The 21,269-nt window shown below is 41.9% G+C and overlaps 2 protein-coding genes across 8 annotated transcripts in view; both read left to right on the top strand.

Annotated features, from left to right (window-relative positions):
* Window positions 1–8,748, top strand: part of LOC133082245 (WASH complex subunit 2-like) — a 56,456-nt gene extending 47,708 nt beyond the window's left edge. For 5 of the 7 annotated variants that reach the window (XM_061179221.1, XM_061178942.1, XM_061178867.1 and 2 more), the window contains 8 exons: window positions 103–231; window positions 360–440; window positions 994–1,116; window positions 2,098–2,160; window positions 2,514–2,726; window positions 4,385–5,002; window positions 5,823–6,000; window positions 8,067–8,748. In XM_061179221.1, the coding sequence (XP_061035204.1) occupies window positions 103–231; window positions 360–440; window positions 994–1,116; window positions 2,098–2,160; window positions 2,514–2,726; window positions 4,385–5,002; window positions 5,823–6,000; window positions 8,067–8,206 (1,545 nt within the window). In that variant the 3' untranslated portion in view covers window positions 8,207–8,748. The remainder of the gene's footprint in view (window positions 1–102; window positions 232–359; window positions 441–993; window positions 1,117–2,097; window positions 2,161–2,513; window positions 2,727–4,384; window positions 5,003–5,822; window positions 6,001–8,066) is intronic. The other 2 variants (XM_061179079.1, XM_061179016.1) reach the window with 1 other exon arrangement.
* A 2,585-nt stretch (window positions 8,749–11,333) lies between these two features.
* ZFAND4 (zinc finger AN1-type containing 4) overlaps window positions 11,334–21,269 on the top strand; it is an 86,815-nt gene continuing 76,879 nt past the window's right edge. The window contains exon 1 of the mRNA XM_061196113.1: window positions 11,334–11,397. The gene's annotated coding sequence lies outside the window, so the exon portion shown is untranslated. The remainder of the gene's footprint in view (window positions 11,398–21,269) is intronic.

Raw genomic sequence — 21,269 nt, 5'->3', positions numbered from 1 at the left:
CAAGGAATATCTTTGTTGTTTCATCTTTGTAGCTGTATATTATTTCCTTGAGGTAAAGCCCTAGGAGTCTATAAAATACATGAACTTCCCTCTTTTTCCTAGAGTCCTGATCCTAATGCCCGCCCCAAGAGCACAGGTGTCTTTCAGGATGAAGAGCTCCTTTTTAGTCGCAAGCTTCAGAAGGACAATGACCCAGACGTTGACCTTTTCTCCGGCACCAAGAAAACCAGGGTCAGTTCCAAATGGTTCTCCATGTCATAGCTTTGTTAGTATGTTAAATATTGTCTCTGTAGCTCACCTGACTCTCTTTGTAAATTGTTTTTGTTTTGGATATTGAATTTAAGTTTTTTCTATTCTAGTTGTTAGAGCCAAGTGTTGGGAGCCTGTTTGGGGATGATGAAGATGATGATCTTTTCAGCTCTGCCAAGTCGCATCCTTTGGTATCAGACTTTTGTTCTCAATACTGCGGTGTGTGGGAAGGCTTCTGGGAAAGGAAATGAATGTCCCCTTATGTGACTAAGGAAAATGCTCACTAGTAAATGAACAGCAAATAATGTGCTCATGACGGTGTTCAGGTTGTCTCCATCTTATGTTTCCTAACGTTAAACCATTAACTAACCCAGGCTCCCTTACCGTATTACAAATCTGTTTGATTTTTAAGTTGTTCATTGAAAGACCAGTACATATGTTATGGTGACAAAATATTCATGCCTTTCAGGTGCAAAGCTATAAATCTGAGTGTTAGGCCATGTGTGTCATTTCCCTCCCTTCCCCAGTAGATTTTTAAGTACTCTCTATTTTCTCTTTATCACTGAGAGGACGCCTGGTCTTTAGAACTCTATTTCTGAAATGCTGCCTTTAAATTTGTTTGTTCAACCCTCATTTGTGAAATGACTTTTAAAAGTCAGAAGCTATTTTCTCTTTTTGCATTATGACTTTTCCTTAAAATTTCTAAGATACTTGACAGACTTTGGGTATTCTTTGCTTTTGAAGATCCCAGAAAAGAAGAAGGTAGTGAAAAAAGACCACTCTGTTTCCTCTTTCAAGAACCAGAAACATCCTGAATCCACTCCAGGTCTCAAAGAAAAAGGCATATGGAAATCGGAAACACCTCAGGTTAGAACTGATCTCTTTAAGGACTTTCAGCTCTTGTTTGCATTGTAGTATAGTTTAATTGCATCATGCAGACCCGGGGTCATTCAGAGTTCTCTTAATTAAGGAGGAAATAGCAACTAGGACTACCTCCCTTTGTTTACTTTTTTTTTTAACCCCTGCTCATTTCTCCTCTCCTCACTCCACACTGGTTCCATGAATCTATACTTATCATTATTACTTTTGGAGTACCTGCAAATTTGATTCCAAGATAGAGTTAAGGCAGGATGAAGATCTTCCCACTAGAACTCCATTTCTCCCTTTGGGCTACCTGGGAGTAGGGTTCCATTAGAATTAAATATGAATTATATCCACTTTCTTGATTCCCTCTCTGTGTTATGTCTTCTGAGATCATTGCTATTAGGCCTCCATCCTCAGCCGTCTTCTCTGTGGCGCTCCTCCTGAGGGCAGAGGAGGGCTAGACAGTGAGTTCTGGTCCTGGCTTACAGCTGTTCCCGGATGTCTCACTGAGGCCTCAGTGTTCTGAGCTGTGAAAATGAGGCACTAGGACTCACACATCTCCAGCGACTCAAGTCTCAGCTTCTTTTGCTTCTAGAACTAGTGCATTAGGCTTGGGTGAATTTCTGTGTGCTCTGTAATATTTGCTGTGTGAGGTAACCAGCATGGTAATGTTTCCAGCTGGTCCAGTTTTGGGGCTCTGATACACAATAATTCTTATGAATCTTATTCATGATCTTTGTCTCCCTTTCCTCCATGTGTGGTCTTACAGCCTTCCACTTACACAACGGATAAGGAAGCACAAATGAAGTAACGTTAGTGAAATGTTTTGAGGCCCCAGGAGAGATTTGAATGCCTTTCCCATTATAGAATTATAGAAACCAATAGCTTTGTTCCATCACAGATTTATTTTCAGGCATATGTGTAATCCAAGAGACACTTTTCTATTTCCCCAATGGATTCTTAACTGAATGTAATTTCACACAGGACTCACCAGGTCCCGCTCCATTTAAAACCAAAGAGCCATCCCCTCGGATCTGGAAAATTCAAGTAATTATAACGTATCTGGAACCTTCATTGCCTGCCTTGTGGCATCTGTAAACTTTCTTGGGTTTTCCTTTCGTCAGCTGTTGCCAGGCGTTTTCTCATCTCTTCCCCACCCTCTGGTTGTTGCTTCCTGTGTGCTGCGTCTGTAACATCTCTTCTTTGGTCCTGTGGTGGGCACAGGGGTATAGCCCTCTGTTTTAATTCTAAGACTACATTAGGAGACTTCCCTGCCTTTCTCTTTCTTCTCTCGTATTATATATTACGTACACCGAGTCTTTCGTCATGTGTCACAGTAATAAGAGTAGACTGTTGTGTTTAAAAAAACATACAGAGTAAGTTTCATTTTTCTTCTTTAGGCAAATTTAGCAATTAACCCAGCAGCCTTGCTGCCTACAGCGGCTCCCCAGATCTCTGGAATGAAGTCTGTTTTGCCAGAATTGGGTGTTCCTTCGTCTGAACCTGGGAGAATCCACAGTCTGGAAAGTGTGCCCACTCTTCCCGGGAGTGGGGAGGCCGGCGTGAGTTTTGACCTTCCAGCTCAGGCAGACACCTTACACAGTGCGAACAAGGTGATGAAACCACCTTTGCTTGCTTGCCTGCTTTTTTAAAAACCAGAACAGTTTGTATGTTTCTTCCGAGTTCATCAGTTGCACACGATAGGCTGACCCCGATTCCTCATTTGAAGGAGGCGCCTCATCTTTCCTTGAGCCTCTCCGCTCTCCTTCCACCTCCCTAGTTCTGTGTCCACTCTTCCACTGCCTGCCTTTGTTACATTTACATTCTGCCCAGTAGCTAGCTCACTAGCTCCTGGCTGCCACCCGGAGGCCTTCTAAACACTGAGCAGATCATGTCCTTACTGTTTGCTTCCTCTGCCGTCTCCTTACTGCTCAAAGGAGGACGTTCAAGCTCCTTGGTTTGGTATTAAAGCCATTTACAGTCTGTGCTAACCGAAGCTTCCAGCTTTCCCACCAGTCACCCCACACTGTCAGCCTAAGTCCAGTCACCAGGAACCATTCCCCAAACACACATGCCCCAGCGTGCTGCTGCCATCAGCTCGTGCCGCTTCCTCTGTCAGGAATGCTCTTCCTCATCGACAGCTCTGCACAAACTTCACAGTTTCTGTGACATTTCCCCTCCTGCCCCTGTCCTGGGCTCCCTCTCTGAGATCCCGTGGCAATTACGGTCCTGTCACACTGTTCCATAGGACTGTGGACTTGTGCTGGATGGACCATGAACTCTTTGAGGTTTTACTTTTATTTTAATTGGTTCTCTTCTATCCAGTCTTCCTTCTCTAAAAAAATCTTAGCTGTTATCTGAGTAATCAACAGTACCGAGGATGACCTTGCAAATACATTCATTTCAAGTGTTTCCAAACCTGTTTTACTTATGAAAAATAAAACATCCCTCCTTTCTTTTTTTTCTGTTAGCTTATTTTGTTGTTGTTAAGTTTAAATTGTTCCTGAAATAATTCGTGAAATTTCCTCAACATAGGCAAAGGTACGGTTAAGTACCTTGCCCAAAGTACAGTTAAGTACTTTGCCCAAAGTACAGTTAAGTACTTTGCCCAAAGTAGCTTGTGCCTTCTTAAAACTACTTGATGGTATACATTGGAAAATATTACAAATACTGCATTATTGCTAATAAGTGACTCATATTTTGAGGTTATATTGAAAGTTCTGATTCCTAAGCCACATTTTTTTACGTGAGATATTTAAAATTTGGATTTAGTGTTTGTTGACTTGAAGAAAAGAGCATCTGAGATTACCTTTCTGTCTTTATCATCTTATCTCCCTGTTTCTGGAGCCTGATTTTAGGCTAGCCCCCAGTAAAGTTAATTGCCAGAATCCCCCTGATTCTTTCTCATTTTGAAAGATACCCACATTTAAACTTAGGGCAGAGAAGGAAGGGTCCAGGGAGCACTGTGGGACACAGGGCAGTGTGGCTTCCAGTGGCAGATGAAGCCTTTTGTATCAAATTGAACAGAAATTGCCCTCAAAAGACTCAAAAATGGGGGACACTGAAGGATTAAGAATGAGTCTTAGAGTACTAGGAGCTCTTAAACGCCTTTAGAAATCTTTAAGAAATAACCTCTTCTGTCTTAGATAATATCTCGATTGAGGGGAACCTGACAGCCTAACAGTATCTTGAGTTGCTGATGATTTGCTATGTTAGTTTTGAGCACCTTTTAAAAAACCATCAGGTCAGCATGTGGTTTTTGCCATTGCAGACCCGGATCAAAGTGAGAGGGAAGCGCAGACCACAGACACGCGCAGCTCGGCGGTTGGCTGCCCAGGAGTCCAGTGAGGCTGAGGACATGAGTATCCCCAGGGGATTTGTTGCACAATTGGCAGATGGCATCATTTCACCAGATGGTCATCAGCCACAGCCCAGGGCAGCTGGTGGAGAAGACAGCTCTGAGGAGGCCGTGGCAGCTGCCATTCCAACTTGGGCAGGTGGTCCTGTGCTTGGGACAGACAGAAACCCCTTTGTGAAATCTCTGGGTCAACCTCTTGAGGATGACCTGTTTGATTCTGGAGATATCTTTTCCAAGGGCATTGCATCTCAGTCCACGGGGAGAAGAAAAGCCAAGGTGAAGGCAGCAGACAGCCTGGCCAACCCGGCAGGGGGAAGTAAAGAAAAAAGCCCCATGTTTCCTGCTCTCAGTGAGGCAGGCAGTGATGATGATCTCTTTCAGTCTGTTAAACCAAAACCAGCAAAGAAAACAAATCCTTTCCCTCTCCTGGAAGATGAGGACGATCTCTTTACAGACCAGAAAGGCAAGAAGAATGAGTCAAAATCCAACAGTCAGCAGGATGTTATCTCAAAAGCACAAGATATTTTTGAGGTAGGTAATAGGACATAACAATACATTTTTGTGCGGGGTTCTTTGTTAAGGAAAATACGTGATTGGGTCATTTGAGCCATAGATTGCATTAAACCTGTTTGGTTGCTGCCCTGTATCTACTTGCTTAGTAATTATAATTAGGTTCTCTTATTAATAACTCTGAAACTTATTCAGAAGTGGTTTTCTCTTTTGTTTCTGGCCATAACCATTGATGCAAGTCTTGATTTTTATAGTTTTTATCTGGCTATTGCTGCAGTCAGCATAGATAAAGTAGCATCTCTACAGCTTGAGTGTTTAACCTCTGGTTCTTGGGGAAACAGGCCCTGGCTGGAGCTGATGATTTAACGCAGGCGGTAAGGCCTTCAGTGACACTCTCCGGGCAGATGTTTATTGAGCATCTGGGAAGTGGAAGCACAAGGTGAACTAGGACCAGTGCTCTGCTCCCCAGAGCTCTCAGGGAGGGGAATTGGATATAGACAGAGCCGCATATAAATAACGTTTTCAGGTAATGTTAAGGGCCTTAAAGAAAACAACCCAGGGCAGTGGGGCAGAGCGATGGGTTAGGGTGGGAGGTGCTCCTTCAGGTAGGACTGGTAGAGAAGGGCTCTCTGTACGGCTCGAGTTTTAGCTGGGACTAGGAGAAAGAGAAGGACCATGCCAGGCGGAGCTCTGGAGTAGCACATTCCAGATAGAGGGGCAGCTCGCATGGCTGTTCCAGAACCCTGTGGCAGTTTGCATTTCTACAACTTGTTGAAATTAGTGTATGTAGTAAAGTAAAAACTTGATTTAAAATTGTTTTGCTTGTTTTTTGGCTTACAAGGATGATATATTTGCTACAGAAGCAATGAAAGCCTCACAAAAAACAAGAGAGAAGGAAAGAACATTTGACTCCAACTTGTTTGATGATAACATTGATATCTTTGCTGACCTAACTGTAAAACCAAAAGAAAAGTCCAAAAAGAAAGTGGAAGCTAAGTCTATATTTGACGATGATATGGGTAAGTTTAGTTTTCTATACATGACAGAGAGAGTCATTACTGTTCAGCGACTTGATATTTCTCCTGCTACCTTTGTCTTGACCCTTTCCTGGAAAATGTTCCCCAGTGGGTTTCCTTTGACTTGCATTATACTCCTGAGATAGACTGAGGGTGGATAAGTAAATGGCCTAGTCATTTTGGTGAAACAATGTTTTGTTATGATGGATATCAAGGAGTTTGAAGGAGCCCAGAGTTTGACTTTCAAGTATAATTTAGCTTTTTTCTTAGTGTGCCCCCTGCCAATCATCTATGACAAATCTGAACACTGATGTCATGAAAGGAGGATCAGAAACTACCCCACATGCTGAAGTAGGCTGAGGTGGCTGCCTCGGGTGTGATGCAGTTCTAGCTGGAGAGTGAGCGTTAGTGGTTCGGAGAATGGAGGGGCAGTGCAGGAGGAGAGCAGGACTGTATAGGAAAGCAGGCTGTAACTCAGACTTTACCTCTCACCAGAGATCTTCTGTGTTTGTAAACATGTTCATTTTCTCTCCATAGTATAATGTCTACTTTATTAATGGGCAAGCCAAATGCCCCGTAACCCGAAATGTAGGGCTTCTGATATGTCCTGTGTTAGTGCATAGGACTCGGGCTGAGGCCATATACACTTCCTACTCCCCCACCTCCTCTCTCCCAGTCTGGACCTTGGGGTTAACTGGGAGAAAGCTGGTACTGCAAAGCCACACTTTTTCGACTCCCCAAGCAAGTGTGCTCTGTCTCTACCTGCTTCCCACTACAAGGTACAGAAGAGACTTTATTACAAAAAAAGTAATACATGTTATAATAGATTAATACTATTTGTAAAATGTAAAAAGTAAAAAGCTAGCCCTAGAGGTAACTATTATTGAGAGTTTGGTGTGTCCCCTTTCAGACATGGTGACAGTAATATAGGTTTGTATACATATAAATGTATACTTATTTTTTCAGTGTTTTCCCATGTCAGTACATAGAGATCTACTTCCTTGTTTTTAGTAGTTGTGTACTGTTGCTTTATATTTAGCCATTAGCCTATTGAGAGTGATCTAGATTGTTTCTCCATTTTCTCTGTTACAAATGATGCCATAATCTTTAACATTTGTACATACATATCTTTATGTACACATGCTAAAATCTCAGTAGAATAGAATCCTAGCAGTAACATTACTGGGTTACTATCATTACTGAGTAAAATGAGTCATGGAGCATTAGAGTCAGTGAAACATTAAACACAAATGTAGTCATAAAGACTTACACGCTTAGCATTTAGGTGCTGCAAACAGATGCATTTATTCTGAAAGAGGGTGACCTGTGTTGGATTTCCCTTTGCTTATTTTTAGTGCCTTTTCCTTTTAAAATCCAGTGGGAAAAGAATGTAGAAATAAGTATAATGCATAGATGGTAAAGTCAGGGGCTGGATTGGAGATTCAGTTATCTTTCCACTTTTCCTCTCCTGCATGTGCACACACACAGCTTTGTAGCTGAGAAAATTATGTGCAGAGAGAAAATGTGACTTGTATATGATCATAAAACTTAGTAGCAGGGGCTTCCCTGGTGGCGCAGTGGTTGAGAATCTGCCTGCCAATGCAGGGGACACGGGTTCGAGCCCTGGTCTGGGAAGATCCCATATGCCGCGGAGCAACTAGGCCCGTGAACCACAACTACTGAGCCTGCACGTCTGGAGCCTGTGCTCCGCAACGAGAGGCCGCGATAGTGAGAGGCCCGTGCACCGCGATGAAGAGTGGCCCCCGCTTGCCGCAACTAGAGAAAGCCCTCGCACAGAAACGAAGACCCAACAGAGCCAAAAATAAATAAATAAATAAAAATTCATCCACATTAAAAAAAAAAAAAAATAATAATAATAATAAAAAAACTTAGTAGCAGAGCCAGGACCAGAATCTAAGAGGCTTGGCTCTATCTTAGCGTTTTTTGGTATCCCATACTGTTATCAGACTTGAGTCTTTGGTTGTTTGTGTAGATATGTCTTAAAAGCACCCATTTTCTTGCCTTTTCAGCAACTCTTTTTTTTTTTTTTCTTTTTTTCCTTTTTAAAGATGATATCTTCTCCTCTGGTATCCAGGCTAAGACAACCAAACCAAAAAGTCGATCTTCACAGACAGTGCCTGAATCAAGATCTGAACAGAAGGTGTCCAACATATTTGATGATCCCTTGAACGCCTTTGGAGGCCAGTAGAGTGTACAGGGTATCCTTCAGCTACATCCTTGAGTTAATGATGCTGTCTTCTGTGCTCACTGTCTTAACTGAATTATAAAAAGCATATACTGAAACAGCTAGCTCACTTCTTACCCAGTGTACTTAGTATTTTTCTGTACTGGTTTTAATCATGCTTAATACTGCCAAACAGAAATAAATGTTTCACTGTTTTGTTATTGTTTTTGCTTTTTTAACCATATTTTGATTAGCCTTGGTGGGGCCATGGTTTAGGGTCATTAGAAAAGAAACCTATTTGTGCCTTTCATGGGTGGGCAGGGACTCCCAGAGGTAGCAAATGCCAGACAGATGACCAGGAGTCTTCCCTACATGTATGGGAGCCCTAACTTAGCCAGAACCAGGGCACTTGATAGAGGAAGAGGATGAGAGATTATATACTTCATGAGTCTTTGTAATAGGAGAGGAGGTTTTCTCTCATTCCACTGAATTCTGAAGATGCCTCTATAGGTCCACTAAAGCAAGGTTTGGCAAACTGTAGTCCTCTACTGTCTGTTTTTGTAAATAAAGTTTTATTGGAAAGAACCATACCCATTCATTTATGTATTGTCTATGGCGGTTTTCACCCTACCTCCAATGCCAGAGTTGAGTAGTTGTGTCAGAGACTGGATGGCCTACAGAGTCTAAGATATTTTCTTTGTGGCCCTTTACAGAAACAATTTGCTGACCCTTGCTCCAAGGCATCCATTTCCATTCCTTGGAGCTTTGCATTATTTTTTGAAAGAGGCAGAATGAACCCAGATAATGGTAGGAAGAAGTGCTGAGGATGGAAATGTCAGCTTCTAGAGCACCAGTGTTTCATAGAACTCTGCACTGATGGGAATGTTCTACAACTGTGTTGTCCATTGTGGATGGCTGACCAACCCCCACCTCACCCCCCGCCCTTCTAGTCTGTTTTCCTGTGCTGTGCCATCTTGCTCATGAGTATTCAGTCTGTAACCATGGCACAATCTTGTAAGTAGACCCAGTTGGCTTCACCAATTCTGAAGCCAGTAACTTCTTCCTTGGTTACTTTTAAGGTTGAATTGGGAATTGCTCATAGTCAGAGATTTTGTATAGCTCTCACACATCAACTGTTTTTCCAGCTCTGCTGTGAGAATGACCCAACAGCAGAAGAGGGTACATACTAGCTGCCTATTCCTTTTCCCTATCCCTTTAGTGCATCTTCCTTCTGTTCCTTCGGTTACTTGTGTACAGTTTCCTGTTCTGAGTCTGAGCCCAATGTGTGATCTGACTCAGTAAGCATTTGTTAAACATGTTTTTCTTTTGGAATGATCAAATCTGCTGACCCATCATTAGGAATGATTCCAGGGAATTCAGGAGACAATAGAGTTAGAAAATAGGCAAATTGCTATTTTGAGAGGGTTGAAAGGGGGAGGGAACTTAACACTCACTGGACCGATGGTAGGCACTTTTCATGTCAGTCTCCTTAACTTACCAGATAGGTGTTGTCCTCATTTCACAGATGAGGCTAAAATCTGGAAGCAGAGTGGACTAGTGGAACAAGTTTGGATTTTTTTATTGAGACCTAGATTTAAATCTGCCACTTAGAGCTGTTTGAGTATAGGCAAATTGTTTTACCTTTCTTAGCTTCTGTTTCCTTCTTTGTCAAGTAGGGGTTTCAGTACCCACCTTGCAGGATTAGTGATGGGACAGAATATGCAAAGATCCTTGTTAACTATCTGGCACTTGAAGCACTTGAAACATGGTAGATGATGATGGTGAGAATGAATGAACTGGCCAAGGTAGCAGAGCTTCCAGTGTTGGAACCCAAGGCTTTAAGCTCATCCACCTGACTCCAAAGCTCCTTCTTTCAGTTCTCCCTGACTGAGAGGGGTGGCAGGTTTTAGAAACTAAGGTTTTGCTTCAGTAAGATTCATTTCATCACAGGCACTCATTTAAGAATTTAGTATACAAAGATAATAATCATATCTCTGTCCTCACGGGGCTCCAGTCAACTCAGTATTAGAGTTTAAGAAGGAACCAGTGGCAAGAGAGCCTGAAGATGAGTGAAAGCACAGTCCCTTATCATATACCTCAGTGTATACTCAATGGTTTGTTGAATTATGGAGATAATTTGGTGGGTGGGGTCTCAGAGGAGAGTAAGAAAGGACAGGCAATGGAGATTAGGCATTGGGGTTCATTTTAGACTGGTTCCTCCGAGTCACAAGATGTTAAGTGAAGCTGCAGTGAGAGGGAGATTACTGTTCATTGTCAGTTGAGTAATCCACCTAGTAAAATAGGCGAGGAGGGCTGGAAAATCCGTAAGCCTTGGATTTAGAATACCTACAGGAAATGAAGATAAAAAGAAGCAGTGGGGGCCCATGTCAGGCTGGAAGGTTTGTGTTGTCTGTTATAGTGTGCGCCTGAGCTCAACAGCTTGGGAATTAGAGCTGGAGAAGAAAAAAAAAAAGGGTGGCTGGGCATAGCCGACGCTGCGATTTGACAACCCAAGGTACCCACTCAATTTCAACTCTACAATTCTCAGTAAATTGGATGAGGAATAAATGGATAAGATCTACAGAGCTTGTTTGCTTTCGCCCTTGCTTTCAACCAGGCATGGCAATGTCCCCATGTTTCAGATGAGGTATGTGAGACCAGAAACGTTAGGGGTCAGTAAAGCGCAGGAAGAGTGATTTGTTTAAGGCAGGCCGGCCTGGACCGCACTAGAAGTGCACAGGCTCTGGAAAGGCCATCGACGGGGACTATCCCCCCAGCACGTCGGGCACCTCTAAGAGCGCCTTAGGTTGGTCTCAGGGAGGGTGCTGTCTATACTCTCCTTCGGCCACAGGCCAACCCCACCGTTCCCAGAAGCCTGTGCGACTGGTCTCCAGCCTGCCCGCTTCGGCCCTAGTCAGCAGGCCACTGTTAGTAATACAGGATTAACATCCGGGCCTCTCCTAACCACCAACCACCACCGAACGCAAAAGAAGCCCCAGCTCCCGAGCAACCGCAGGCGTCCGGCGGACAGGTCCCGCCCCCGCCACCGCTGATTGGAGGGCGACGCGAGCACCGGCAAGCGATTGGTACGCGGTGTCACAAAGGGGCGGGGGCGCGGCGACCACTGAGCGTTGCTCTTCGGTGCCTGCCGCGGCAGGGAGTGGACCGCACCTCCTTACGGGCCTGCCGGCGGGCGAGGGAGTGGACGAGAGCCGGTGAGGGCAAGCGGGCCGGATGGGGAGGGCGCCCAGGGCCGCGGGCCGCTGAGCCGGGCCGCGCTGCCGTCGCTGGCCTCCTGGCCGCGCCCCCTCCGTCGCCGCCGCTGCCCCGATACCGGCGCGGCGGGCCGCCTTCGCGGAGGAGACAGCCTCCACTTTCCGTCCCTCCGCGAGCGCGACGCGGGGTGCCCCGCCCCGCCCGACAGGTGCTGCCCTCCGAGTCGCGGATTCTGACGCGGAGCCTGACCGCTGCCCTTCTGATCTGGCCCGTGCGTCTGGGTAGCCGGAGTTTATCCTGGAGGAGCACGGGCTGCGCAGGTGACTCCGTTCTCTTCAAGTGTCTAACACTGAAGGCTGGAGGAGGCGTTGGCTCCGAAGGATTTCACAGTCTCGCTAGGAAATTGTTTTCAGAGTTTAGGGTACATGATGTGGTGGATATAATTCTGAAGCTTGTATTTAAAACTTAGGTATATTTCCAGGCTTTAGTAAAAACGGTTCATTAAGAGTCGGTATTTTTAAGGACTGCATAACATGCTGGCTCCCTTTATGTCGGAGGAAGAATTTAAAAGAAATGCTCTGATTCCAGGGAATTGGCTGTTCTTTAGAACAGAGGATAAAGCTGATTCCGAGTTACTGAAATTAGTTATTCAGCACTGTTATCGCATTACGTGTCTTTAACTTCCCTTTCATCTTTGATGGTTGTGTTTTAAGAACTTTTTCAGAAGGAAGGAGAGAAATGTTTTGGAAATTGATTTAGAAACGTTTTTTGATGCCATTACTCTTTTTTTTCCCATGATCTTTTTTTTTTTAACATCTTTATTGGAGTATAATTGCTTTACAATCGTGCGTTAGTTTCTGCTTTATAACAAAGTGAATCAGCTATACATATATCCCCATATCCCCTCCCTCTTGCGTCTCCCTCCCACCCTCCCTATCCCAACCCCTCTAGGTGGTCACAAAGCACCGAGCTGATCTCCCTGTGCTATGCGGCTGCTTCCCCACTAGCTATCTCTTTTACATTTGGTAGTGTATATATGTCCATGACACTCTCTCACTTCGTCCCAGCTTCCCCTTCCCCCTCTCCGTGTCCTCAAGTCCATTCTCTACGTATGCGTCTTTATTCCTGTCCTGCCCCTAGGTTCTTCAGAACTTTTTTTTTTTAATTCCATATATATGTTTAACATACAGTATTTGTTTTTCTTTCTGACTTACTCTGTATGACAGTCTCTAGGTCCATGCACCTCACAGCAGATAACTCAATATCGTTTCTTTTTATGGCTGAGTAATATTCCATTGCATATATGTGCCACATCTCCTTTATCCATTCATCTCTTGATGGACACTTAGGTTGCTTCCATGTCCTGGCTATTGTAAATAGAGCTGCAATGAACATTGTGGTACATGACTCTTTTTGAATTATGGTTTTCTCAGGGTATATGCCCAGTAGTGGGATTGCTGGGTTGTATGGGAGTTCTATTTTTAGTTTTTTAAGGAACCTCCATACTGTTCTCCATAGTGGCTGTATCAATTTACATTCCCACCAACAGTGCAAGAGGCTTCCCTTTTCTCCACACCCTCTCCAGCATTTATTGTTTGTAGATTTTTTGATGGTGGCCATTCTGACTGGTGTGAGGTAATACCTCATTGGAGTTTTGATTTGCATTTCTCTAATGATTATTGATGTTGAGCATCCTTTCATGTGTTTGTTGGCTATCTGTATATCTTCTTTGGAGAAATGTCTACTTAGGTCTTCTGCCCATTTTTGGATTGGGTTTTTTTTTTTTTTATATTGAGCTGCATGAGCTGCTTGTAAATTTTGGAGATTAATCCTTTGTCTGTTGCTTCATTTGCAAATATTTTCTCCTATTCTGAGGGTTGTCTTTTCGTCTTGTTTATGTTTTCCTTTGCTGTGCAAAAGCTTTTAAGTTTAATTAAGTCCCATTTGTTTGTTTTTATTTCCTTTACTCTAGGAGGTGGGTCAAAAAGGATCTTGCTGTGATTTATGTCATAGAGTGTTCTGCCTATGTTTTCCTCTAAGAGTTTTATAGTGTCTAGTCTTACATTTAGGTCTTTAATCCATTTTGAGTTTATTTTTGTGTGTGGTGTTCTTCAGTGATCTCTTGGTTATTTAATAGTGTATTGTTTAGCCTCCATGTGTTTGTATTTTTTACAGTTTTTTTTCCTGTAGTAGATATCTAGTCTTATAGCATTGTGGTCAGAAAAGATACTTGATACGATTTCAATTTTCTTAAATTTACCAAGGCTTGATTTGTGACCCAAGATATGAGTCTTTTCTGGAGAATGTTCCGTGAGCACTTGAGAAGAAAGTGTAATCTGTTGTTTTTGGATGGAATGTCCTATAAATATCAATTAAGTCTATCTTGTATAATGTAGCATTTAAAGCTTGTGTTTCCTTATTTATTTTCATTTTGGTTGATCTGTCCACTGGTGAAAGTGGGGTGTTAAAGTCCCCTACTATGATTGTGTTACTGTCGATTTCCCCTTTTATGGCTGTTGGCATTTGCCTTACGTATTGAGGTGCTCCTATGTTGGGTGCATAAATATTTACAATTGTTATATCTTCTTCTTGGATTGATCCCTTGATCATTATGCAGTGTCCTTCTTTGTCTCTTGTAATAGTCTTTATTTTAAAGTCTATTTTGTCTGATATGAGAATTGTTACTCCAGCTTTCTTTTGATTTCCATTTGCATGGAATATCTTTTTCCATCCCCTCACTTTCAGTCTGTATGTGTCCCTAGGTCTGAAGTGGGTCACTTGTAGACAGCATATATACGGGTCTTGTTTTTGTATCCATTCAGCCAGTCTATGTCTTTTGGTTGGAGCATTTAATCCATTTACATTTAAGGTAATTATCGATATGATGTTACTATTACCATTTTCTTAATTGTTTTGGGTTTGTTATTGTGGGTCTTTTCCTTCTCTTGTGTTTCCTTCCTAGAGAAGTTCCTTTAGCATTTGTTGTAAAGCTGGTTTGGTGGTGCTGAATTCTCTTAGCTTTTGCTTGTCTGAAAAGGTTTTAATTTCTCTGTCGGATCTGAATGAGATCCTTGGTGGGTAGAGTAATCTTGGTTGTAGGTTTTTCCCTTTCATCACTTTAAATATGTCCTGCTACTCCCTTCTGGCTTGCAGAGTTTCTGCTGAAAGATCAGCTGTTAACCTTATGGGGATTCCCTTGTATATTATTTGTTGTTTTTCCCTTGCTGCTTTTAATATTTGTTCTTTGTCTTTAATTTTTGATAGTTTGATTAATATGTGTCTTCGTGTGTTTCTCCTTGGATTTATCCTGTATGGGACTCTCTGTGCTTCCTGGACTTGATTGACTATTCCTTTCCCATATTAGGGAAGTTTTCAACTATAATCTCTTCAAATATATTCTCAGTCCCTTTCTTTTTCTCTTCTTCTTCTGGGACCCCTATAATTCGAATGTTGGTGCGTTTAATGTTGTCCCAGAGGTCTCTGAGACTGTTCTCAATTCTTTTCATTCTTTTGACTCCATTACTCTTAATAGCTAAGCATGGTTTTTAAATTATTGGTAAAAATTCTGGACGTACTTTTTTCTCTGCCTTCTTCTTTCCTCTTCCTCTTCTATTTTTTAGCTGTCCTTGTATCATTTTCCATCCTGTTTTTGAGTCTCCATTGCTCCTCATTTACCAACATCATAGGGTTCCATAATCTGCTCAGTCAAGCATGCTCTAACACAACTTTCAGAAGGTGTCCATGGGGCTTCCTTGGTGGCGCAGTGGTTAAGAATCTGCCTGCCAATGCAGGGGACACGGGTTCAAGCCCTGGTCCAGGAAGATCCCACATGCCGTGGGGCAACTAAGCCTGTGCGCCACAGCTACTGAGCCTGCACTCTAGAGCCCGTGAGCCACAACTACTGAAGCCTGTGTGCCTAGAGCCCATGCTCCGCAACAAGAGAAGCCACCGCAATGAGAAGCCCGCGCACCACAACGAAGAGTAGTCCCAGCTTTCCGCAACTAGAGAAAAACCCGCACGCAGCAACGAAGACCGAACACAGCCAAAAATAAATAAAATAAAATAAATAAATTTATTTAAAAAAAAAAATGCCCAGGGCTGATTCAGACTTGCCACATCAGTGAGTTCATCCAAGTGTAAAGTGATATGTTTAAAAAAAAAAAAAAAAAGGTGTCCATGGACCCCGCCCTTAGTACTGGCTATGTCTTTGGCCTACTGGAGCTTCCGTTTGCCCCTCTGCTATCATCTAGTCCTCCAGTCTGGCTTAACTAGATTTCCTAGACTTGCTTTGCCCTCTGTTACAGTGATTTCTACTGCTGAGGAGAAGTATAATTATTTCCTAGAGGCACATATTTCAGTTTTGAATTTGGTTACCAATCTTGCTGCTTTTTGGATTTTGGAAATTACTCCATTGATGAGGGCCTAAATTTGTGGTGGTGTTCCAGTACAATTAGTGCTGTTCTAGGTTGCTAGTTTTCTTTTAGCCCATAATTACTCTGTACATTCTTGTTGCAGGTGAAGGACTTCCAAATCTGTCTTTATTTTACCTTCTCCCACCATTTGTTTATTATATTCGGGGTATTGCTGTGGAAGACTACTGTGGTGAAAAAATGATCTTTATATCTTATGTCTCTAAATTCCTTGGATAGGCACTGGTCACCCATGGCTTTATTTCTGTAATATTCAATTCGGCATTCCTGACCCCTGACGTCTGTTGCTAGATCTTTTACTATGTAGATAGGAGTGCTCTTGGCTTTGGGGGAACAGACACTGATAATTCTGTAGTACATTCTTATTTGATATAGGATGATAAGTATGTTCTTAAGAATCCACATATTACCCAAAATTGTATTATAAAAGCAGTCATTTTCAGTGAGGTAGGAAAAGGGGTTAGGTTCAGTCATTATTCCTACAGGCATGTCAATGTATTAAGGATATAAGAGACACAGCCTGAGCAATACAGCCATTTATTTGGCTTTTACTTGAAAGTAATGGTCTTTTACCACTGTCACCAGCATTATTATTATTATTATTTAATAGATCTTTATCGGAGTATAATTGCTTCACAATACTTTGTTAGTTTCTGCTGTACACCAAAGTGAATCAGCCATATGCATACATTATGTCCCCACATCCCCTCCCTCTTGAGCCTCCCTCCCACCCTCCCTATCCCACCCCTCTAGGTCATTGCAAAGCACCGAGCTGATATCCCTGTGCTATGCTGCTGCTTCCCACTAGCTATTTTACATTCGGTAGTGTATATATGTTGATGCTACTCTCACTTCACCCCAGCTTCCCCCTCCCACCCCATGTCCTCAAGTCCATGCTCTATGTCTACATCTTTATTTCTGCCCTGCAACTAGGTTCATCAGTACCAATTTATTTTTTTTTTTAGATTCCATATATATGTGTTAGCATACGGTATTTGTTTTTCTCTTTCTGATTTACTTCACTCTGTATGACAGACTCTAAGTCCATCCACCTCACTACAAATAACTCAATTTCACTTTTCTTTTATGGCTGAATAATATTCCGTTGTATATGTGCCACATCTTCTTTATCCATTCATCTGTTGATGGACATTTAGGTTGGTTCCATGTCCTGGCTATTGTAAATAGTGCTGCAGTGAACATTGTGGTACATGTCTCTTTTTGAATTATGGTTTTCTCGGGGTATATGCCCAGTAGTGGGATTGCTGGGTCATATGGTAGTTCTATTTTTAGTTTTTTAAGGAAGCTCCATACTGTTTTCCATAATGGTTGTATACAACCACTATGCGGGATACACACCAACAGTGCGGGAGGGTTCCCTTTTCACCACACCCTTTCTAGCATTTATTGTTTCTAGATTTTTTGATGATGGCCATTCTGACCAGCATGAGGTCATTGTAGTTTTGATTTGTGTTTCTCTAATAATTAGTGACATTGAGCATCTTTTCATGTGCCTCTTGGCCATCTGTATGTCTTCCTTGGTGAAATGTCTATTTAGGTCTTCTGCCCATCTTTTAATTGGATTGTTTGTTTTTTTGATATTGAGCTCCATGAGTTGTTTGTATATTTTGGAGATTAATTCTTTGTCTGTTGTTTCATTTGCAAATATTTTCTCTCATTCTGAGGGTTGTCTTTTTGTCTTGTTTATGGTTTCCTTTGCTGTGCAAAAGCTTTTAAGTTTAATTAAGTCCCATTTGTTTGTTTTTATTTCCTTTACTCTAGGAGGTGGGTCAAAAAAGATCTTGCTGTGGTTTATGTCAAAGAGTATTTTTCCTATGTTTTCCTCTAAGAGTTTTATAGTGTCTGGTCTTACATTTAGGTCTCTAATCCATTTGGAGTTTATTTTTGTGTATGGTGTTAGGTGGTGTTCTAATTTCATTCTTTTACATGTAGCTGTCCAGTTTTCCCAGCACCACTTATTAAAGAGGCTGTCTTTTCTCCATTGTATGTTCTTACCTCCTTTGTCGTGAATTTGGTGACCATACGTGAGTGGGTTTATCTCTCGGCATTCTATCCTGTACCATTGATCTATATTTCTGTTTTTGTGCCAGTACCATACTGTCTTGATTACTGTAGCTTTGTAGTATAGTTTGAAGTCAAGGAGCCTGATTCCTCCAACCTCATTTTCCTTTCTCAACATTGCTTTGGCTATTCGGAGTCTTTTGTGTTTCCATACGAACTGTAAAATTTTTTGTTCTAATTCACCAGCAGTATTATTAGCATATTACTTTGTGTTATTATATTTATTACTCATTATTTTGATAAAAAGTATAACAGCACTCAAAGAAGCTGTGCTGCCAGCAATAGCTTTTCTTCCTGTGGTGCCATATCTTCAGGAACATTAGCAGTCTGCACAATGCAATTCAGGTTCCCTATTTAATTAATTATATTCATTATGCTTAATTATATTAAATATACTCCCTAGTTAATTGATGAATTTTATATATTAGTTTTATATATTGAGCTACGGTGAATTTTTATAACTCAATGTAATTAATATAATTAATATTATTAACTATATTGAGTTATAAAAATTCACCGTAGCAGAAATCTCTGTACGTTATGAGTTGCGTAAACATTGGTGGAGTTAGTTTGGAGTGAGTAATGATTCCTATGGGAAACCAACATGTCTCCAAACAAACTTTTGTAGCATAACCAAACACTTCTTCATGTCTAAAGCAGGGATAATACCTTACCTATATTACAGGTTTGCTCTAAAAATCAGTTGAGAGGATGAATATTTATTTACTCTTTCATTGAACAAACCTTTAATGAGTACCAATATGTACAAAACACTGTGCTAGGTGATGGGGTGGTAAATCAGTTGTCCTTCCCTTAAGGAGCTTACAATTTAGTAGGATAAGAAAGTCATGTAAAAAATGAAATTGATTGTAATGGGTGCCATATATGATGGAGGTCAGGGTGTGAAGGGGAGGAACTGTAAACGGCTTTGTGGAATAGTTTCTATTCGACTTGAGTCTTGAAAGATCATAGGTGCTTGTCAGGTAGCCAAGTGTGGGAATGGCGGTGAGTAGAGGAAAGCAGGAGCAACGATATAGAGACCAATGTTTTCTGAAGCCGCAGTTACAAATGATTAGAGGATAGAAGTACCAGATATATTGCAGGATGGGATGAGGTATGTGTATAAATAAAATAGGGCTGGAAGGTGAGATGCATGATCTTAGGAGCCTTTCTAAGGAGTCTGAATTCTGTAGACAGTGGGAAGCCATTGTGAGGCCTTGAGCTAAGAAATAACATGATCAGTTCTACATTTTAAAAAGATAACTGTGCTCCACATCATATGTCATTAGGGAAATGCAAATTAAAACAGTGAGATACTATTATATGCCTATTAGAATGGCCAAAATCCAGAACACTGGCAACATCAAATGCTGGTGAGGATGTGGAGCAGTAGGAGCTCTTATTCATTGCTGGTGGGAATGCAATATAGAACAACCACTTTTGAAGACACTTTGGCAGTTTCTTACAAAACTAAACATACTCTTACTGTAAGATCTAGCGGTTGTACTCATTGGTGTTTACCCCGGTAAGTTGAAAACTTATACGTCCACACAAAAACCTGCACATGGATGTTTATAGTGGCTTTACTCATAAACTATTCTGTGTGATACTATAATGATGGGTACATTACTATACATTTGTGGAAATCAATAGAATTTGCAACACCAAGAATGAACCCTAATGTGAACTATGGCCTTTGAGTGATAATGATGTGTCAATGTAGGTTCATCTGTTGTAACAAATATACCACTCTGGTGTAGGTTGTTGATGGTGGGAGAGGCTGTGCATGTGTTAGGGCAGGGAGTGTGTGGGAACTCTCTGTACATCTGCCTAATTTTGCGGCGAACTTAAAACTGCTCTAAATAATAGTTTATTTAAAAGGAAAAAAAATTCAGGCTTTAGGCTAACTTAGATTCATTTCCCTCATTTAGTCCGAATTGATGGTTTCACCACAGTGCATTCTAAAGTCAAATATTAAAAAATTTTAGAACTTTGAGTGACCTTTCCCCCTATTATCTATAGATAATTAAGAGTAAAGTAATTTCTGAACTATATGATGTGATACCCTAATCCAGTTTTTATTAAACTTTCTTTTTTTAAAAAAGATAACTGTTGACATCCTAGAGAATGGATCAGAAGAGTGAAGGGCAGGAGTCAAGGATTATAGCTAGGCTATCAAAGTTGCTCAGTTAAGAGCTAATGAAGACCTGAACTAAGTCCTAATCAGTGTGGCTGGAGAAGGTCACAGATTATAGAAATGTTAAGTTGTACTGTTAGGATTGGTCACTTCTAGATACCTTGAGGCTGGAGGAAAAATCTAAAATGATTCCTAGCTTTCTGGCTTAAGTGACTAGGTTAATGGTGGTACCCTTTACCAAGATGGAGACTGTAGGAAAAGAAGGAGGTTTGTAGGAAAGATGATTAGTTTTGGACGTATTGGATTTCAGGTGTCTGTCTTGTATCCAGATTTTACTTGATTTTTATTTATTTTAAAGATTTATTTATTATTTATTTATTTTGTTTATTTTTGGCTGCATCGGGTCTTAGTTGTGGCACTTGGGATCTTCGTTGAGGCATGTGGGATCTTTTGTTGTGGTGCACGGGCTTCTCTCTAGTTGTGGCATGCAGGTTTTCTCTTCTCCAGTTGTGGCGTGCAGGCTCCAGGGTACGTAGGCTCTGTAGTTTGCGGCACGTGGGCTGTAGTTGAGGTGCGTGAGCTCAGTAGTTGTGGTGTGCCGGCTTAGTTGCCCCATGGCATGTGGGATCTTAGTTCCCTGACCAGGGATCGAACCCACGTCCCCTGCTTTGTAAGGCAGATTCTTTACCACTGGACCACCAGGCAAGTACCTATTTTTATTTTTTTTTAAATGTTTATTTATTTATTTATGTGGCTGCATCAGGTCTTGGTTGTGGCACATGAGCTCTTTGTTGTGGCGTGTAGGCTTCTCTCTAGTTGTGGCGTGTGGGCTCCAGAGTGTGTGGGCTCAGTAGTTGCGGCACATGGGCTCTCTAGTTGTGGCACGCGGGCTCTAGAGCATGTGGGCTTAGTTGCCCCGTGGTATGTGGGATCTTAGTTCCCCGACCAGGGATTAAACCGGTGTCCCCTGCATTGGAAGGCGGATTCTTTTTTTTTTTTTAATAAATTTATTTATTTATTTATTTATTTATTTTTGGCCGCGTTGGGTCTTTGTTGCTGTGCGCAGGCTTTCTCTAGTTGCGGCGAGTGGGGGCTACCCTTCCTTGCGGTGCACAGGCTTCTCACTCTGGTGGCTTCTCTTGCTGTGGAGCACGGGCTCTAGGCATGTGGGCTTCAGTAGTTGTGGCACGTGGGCTCAGTAGTTGTGGCTCATGGGCTCTAG

Source organism: Eubalaena glacialis, chromosome 1 (genome assembly GCF_028564815.1).
Source record: "Eubalaena glacialis isolate mEubGla1 chromosome 1, mEubGla1.1.hap2.+ XY, whole genome shotgun sequence".
NCBI classification, from domain to species: domain Eukaryota; kingdom Metazoa; phylum Chordata; class Mammalia; order Artiodactyla; family Balaenidae; genus Eubalaena; species Eubalaena glacialis.
This window is presented reverse-complemented; position numbering and strand designations above follow the sequence as displayed.